The 5360-nt window shown below is 34.8% G+C and overlaps 1 protein-coding gene across 1 annotated transcript in view; it reads right to left on the bottom strand.

Annotated features, from left to right (window-relative positions):
* Positions 1 to 1163: 1163 nt before the first annotated feature.
* Positions 1164 to 5360, bottom strand: part of LOC132187368 (cucumisin-like) — a 22571-nt gene continuing 18374 nt past the window's right edge. Inside the window, exons 3-10 of the mRNA XM_059601660.1 lie at positions 4894 to 4988; positions 4515 to 4758; positions 3284 to 3797; positions 3059 to 3156; positions 2611 to 2829; positions 2413 to 2524; positions 1980 to 2193; positions 1164 to 1890 (exon numbers count right to left, since the gene is read on the bottom strand). Of these exons, the coding sequence (XP_059457643.1) occupies positions 1367 to 1890; positions 1980 to 2193; positions 2413 to 2524; positions 2611 to 2829; positions 3059 to 3156; positions 3284 to 3797; positions 4515 to 4758; positions 4894 to 4988 (2020 nt within the window). The 3' untranslated portion in view covers positions 1164 to 1366. The remainder of the gene's footprint in view (positions 1891 to 1979; positions 2194 to 2412; positions 2525 to 2610; positions 2830 to 3058; positions 3157 to 3283; positions 3798 to 4514; positions 4759 to 4893; positions 4989 to 5360) is intronic.

The raw sequence follows: 5360 nt of genomic DNA, 5'->3' as shown, positions 1-5360 counted from the left end.
GGATTTAACAAATAATTCTTTGTGAATTTGTTCATATATCACATCAGTACTAATTGCAATCGTAGTGTAAGTGATTAATATTAATATTTTTATTTTTTATTATATGTAACACATTTAATATTGTGATTGGTGTTAATATAACATATTAACAGATTCTGTCAATTATTCTAACTGTATAGATCTATTTATTTATTTTTTCTTGCTCTAAAAGTTTTTAGTCATTTTTAGAATTCGAAAAAACTATTTGTCTGAAACTCTTGTTAAATTAACATTTGAAGATGAATATACATTAGCTTAAAAAATAAAAATAAAATATAAAAGAAAAAAGAAAAAAAGCACTAAGAAAAGTGCTTGATAAGAGTGCTGAATGAGTAGGAAAAAACAAAAGAAAAAAGAAAAGAAAAGAAGTCTGCCACTACTAAAGTGCATTTCGAAATCAGCTTTTAAAATCAAATTTCCAACCTTGACTTGACTTGATGCACAACTTTCCACTAGTCTAATCATCGTCTATTGGTCTCCAAAACTTCTATCAATTATGTGGAATTTGTCTTGTACGAGAAAATGAACTTAAAAACTTGAGCACAAACTGAACCATAAAGAAATAGAGGATGGTAAAAATGTGAAACTGTACTTGGTGCATTTCATGTAAGAAATTTTTTAATAATATTATTATTATTTAAATAGTATCTACTTCTCAAATGCTTTTTTAATAGCTTAAAGACACGTATGACTTTCATAAAGTTGGTTTGTAAAAAATTTTTACTATCCAATTTGTTAGGAAATTTGTGTCCTTGTTGCATTGAGTAGAAGAACCTTGTTTACTTGTTTGGATAAGGGTATTTGTTTTGAGTTTTGGTTTGCAAACAAAATCCCAAGTCCATTTCAAGTTTGGGCTCATGCAAATCCAGCTGAAACAAAAACCTAGGCCTTGTATCATCTGGCCCTAAATTCATGCCCAGACCAATGTAACCCTGAAGGTAAATGTTGGATTTTATTGTAAGCTAGTGTTAAGGCATGGAGCATTCATCTTGGTTTGTAATCATAATGAACGGCATTTGACAATGGTCAAATCGTTGGACTCCGGTGATCAACGGTTTTCTGATACTCTGATCGACAACATTCATTCATTCGATCAACTAATGATAACAAGTTAGAAGGAAAACTAAGCAGAATAGAGCATTAAATTATAAAGGTTCAAATTACAGTGCAGTGTAGAACTAGAGCAAAGGCTTAAATTACAACCATTTTCAGTCCTTCGTCTTCCGCCATTGCTTTATTCTAATATTCCAAGCATATTCCTTCAAAGCTTTACCTTCAGTTATTATTTACGTAATACATATATATAGCAGAAAATGTTATGCATCAATCACATCACAGCTACAACAATGGGGCTCCTCACTTGGAACTTTCCATCATCCCACACTAAAGAAGTAGAGACAACGTCTTTATCTGTCATTCCTTCAATTGTGAGCGCAAATGACAACTTTTGTCCAAGAGATGTGAATGCAAGAACACTAGGGTTCACTTTGATTCTAAGTCCAGCTGCGGTACTAGTCACAATAGCTTTATACGTAGACATCGGTGATCCAACATTTGTAACAGTTCGATGATAAACTTGACTAAAAGATTTGAAGGACGAGAAGTATATAGCAAAAGAAGGATAGTTTAGATCAAATACAGTTCCTTTAGTGGCTTCAGAACAACTACTATTATCCCCAGCAACAAGATGTAATAACTTGGTATTATATCCATCGGCACACAAAAATTTTATGTAGTCGAGTGCATGAATATCATATATTAAACCAGGATTTAGAGCCTTAAGAGGATTTATATTGCCTGCACCATATGCAAATTCAGCCTCAGGGTTCTTTTTAGCACTCATGGGTGTAGCTACAAGAAATACACCAAATCAGAGTGAGTTATTTATGGTTATGGTATGCATACATGCATTAAAATTATATAATTTAGATAGAAATTACCAGTAGTCATAAGGGCCGATTTGATAGCGGCAGGTGACCATGTGGGGTGAAAGGATTTGATGTAGGCAGCCGCCCCTGTAGCATGTGGGCAAGCCATTGATGACCCAGATTCTATATTGTATAACAGTGTTCTCTTATCACCTTGAACATCTGAAATTGGAGAAATTGGAGACCATGCGGCAAGAATGTGAACTCCGGGAGCAGCTAAATCCGGCTACAACAACACACAAAAAAACAAAATGACAATATAGTCCTTAGGACAATTTAAAGTGGGGATGTAGGTGTCTAACACCGAACCACCTGTAAATTTATTGTGTTACTTTCTCTCTCTTTCAACCTAATATAAAATATATGAAAAATAGATTATATTTCCATTTATTCTAACATAAATAAGTAATATAATTAAGAGTGCAAATGTAAATAAGATTATTACCTGGAGAATATTGGGTGTAATTGCACTTGGGCCCCTTGATGAGAATGACGCAATGTACGGGGCAAATTTATCTTTACCTTCCTTACTTTTATGAATAGTCGCAGTTGCGCTCCTGTAAATTTCTTACGTGTGTCCTTTAGGATTATTAAGTTTTACGAACATGTTTGATTGTCTTAAGTTATTTTAGATTAATAATACCTTGTCGAATTTATGTATGAGTACACTTTGCTACCATCCTCCAAGCGAAGGTAAGATGCTGGCAAGGGATAAGATTGAGCAAAATCTTGAAGTGTTTGGCCTTGCATCACAGTACCCACAGCACCAGCTACGAATGCCCCTTCCCCATCAGTCCGGATATCGCAAAGTATAATTTTACCCTTCACCAAATCTTGGTCCAGTGAATTATTTATGCAATACCTGTATTTTTTTTTTTTTTAGCAATAATTAAGTTCCATTTTAAGTATCATGCTGGAATGTGTCTACAATTGGTACTCCTATTCTTGAAAACACAAGGAATTAATATTTCTCCTGCTAATTTCATAGGCTCATCATGCAAACAAAAGCAAATAAATAAACTTATTCCCTATATATATATATACATCAAAATTATTAATTATTGAAGACATAAATTTCATTTTGTAGTTACCTGGAAATGGAACTTTGAACACCGGGGTTTGGTGCATCTCCACCATAAATTATTGGATACTGTTTGTTCTTGAGGTCAAAAGTATTAATTGAAATTCCCTACACACACATGGAGTAAAGAAATTCTCCAAATTAATTTGAATTTATATATAGATACAAATAATTAAATCGGAGTAAATGAAGAAGATATTCATATATAGCAGCCGGTACTGGAGTTTTTAGTTACCTCATAGATATTCTTGTTACCCAATTGGACCTGAGTGAAGAACTTCCGATCTATAATGCTTGCAGCCACATTGAGAGACCATGGCGCAAAGTTTGTGACGGTTCTTGGACCTGGACCCTCGTTACCAGCAGCCAGTGATGCCAATATTCCATTTCGCATAGCATGAAAGGCACCAATGGCAGTTACATCTTGAAAGTACTTGAGGGGTTCTTCTCCACCAACGGAATAAGATATGATGTCAACGCCATCAGCAATGGCATCGTCAAATGCAGCAAGAATGTCGGCATCATCACAGCCATCGAACCAACATATTTTGTAGACAGCAATACGTGCTGATGGAACTCCTCCTCGTGCTGTTCCCAACCCATACCCGAGTTGGCTTGCCATGCTAACTAAATTCCCAGCTGCTGTTGATGCTGTGTGTGTCCCATGGCCTTTTAAATCTCTAGGAGATTTGACGTTATTTTCGTCAAAATCTCCACTGCTACGGTAATATCGTGCTCCAATGATTTTACTGCATAAGCGTAGTCACATTTGTTACTTGTTCTTTTTGACTCTGTCTGTGTTCGTGCACTTAGCAAAACATAGATCAAAATTAAATTATTATAAATTTGAGAAAATTATACTTTGCCCACTCTAAGGCTTTGCCCCCTCTAAGGGTTGGGGTCATTTTCAATTCGACCTCTAAAGTTTCAATTTTTGCAATCCACTTCCAAAGTTTTAATTTTTTGCAATTCAGTCATTCTGTTAGTCAAAATCAAAGCCGTTTTGATTGACGAAACGGTAATCACGCGTGACGCACGTAATCACTTTTGGGTTTTATTTTATTTTATTTTATTTTTCCTAAAATGCCCCATCCCTATTGCTTCTCCCTTTCCCGCCGGAGCTCAAGCAATCTGTTTTGGCTACTAGAGGGGTTCATGAAGAAGAGCTTCTCAATACCCTCCCTATTGATCTCTGGCGAGAAATCAAACGCCATCTCTACCTTTCTTTAGTCCGATGAGTAAGTTTGAATCATAAATTAATTGAATTAATATATGATTCAAAAATTGAAACTTTGGGAGGTGGATTACAAAAATTAAAATTTTTGAGGTCGAATTGAAAATGGTCTTAAACTTTGGGGAGGTAAAGTGTAATTTTCCTTATAAATTTAATAATAATTTTAAAGAAACATGAAAATAACGCCAAAATTACTTAAACAGTTGTAAAGATATAATATATATATATATACTTGTTGCAAGTGAAATTGATGGAGGCTTGGCAAGTGCCCCTCCATTTCTTAGGTGGTGGACCAAATCCTTTGTCAGTAAAGCTTTCTGACTCTGGCCAAATTCCACCATCAAGCACTCCTATAATGATGTTGCTTTCAATAGGCCTTCTACGAACTTTCTGGGGAAACCCAATGAAGTCCCATGATCTTGTTGTAAGAAGCTTTTTCTTTTTGCTAGGGAATACCGACACTACGCCATCCATTCCTACATATTCATTGTCGCAACATTTTTTGTAATGGACATAGAAAACATTAGTTAATTTCAAGAATATCCTCCACCCGCTGATGGTTGGGGTTTAGGGGTGGTTGGTGAGGGGGGAATAGAATTTGGTTCACTAACCGGCCATTTTTTGTGCTTCTTGCTCGGTTAGCTCCGCTGCAAATCCACTGAAACTTTGCTTGTAGCTATAGAACAGAGACTCTGGTCCAACATTGCTGAATGCAGACAAATAAATTTCACAAGTTATAGGTCTTGGTGCATTTCAATTCCTAACACAACTTTAACAAGATTTATTATCTCCATTTACGAAAATTTTCGTTAATGGAGGGATTTCATTGCAACCCCAATTATAAATGGATAGATTGAGGGAGACGCAATTACAAAAATTCCTGGGTAGATTGAGAGAACTATAACATATGATATTAAATAACATCAAGAGCGGCATCATTGCCATTTGAAAGATTTTATAAAATAAAAAAAATTAAATAATAATATAATAAATAAAATAAATAACTTAAAAGAAGGTGAAATATGTATTTTCCCTTAAAAAAACATGTTAAAAATAAGGATAATGTTACATACCATAC

The sequence above is a fragment of the Corylus avellana genome, chromosome ca7 (genome assembly GCF_901000735.1).
Source record: "Corylus avellana chromosome ca7, CavTom2PMs-1.0".
Taxonomy (NCBI): domain Eukaryota; kingdom Viridiplantae; phylum Streptophyta; class Magnoliopsida; order Fagales; family Betulaceae; genus Corylus; species Corylus avellana.
This window is presented reverse-complemented; position numbering and strand designations above follow the sequence as displayed.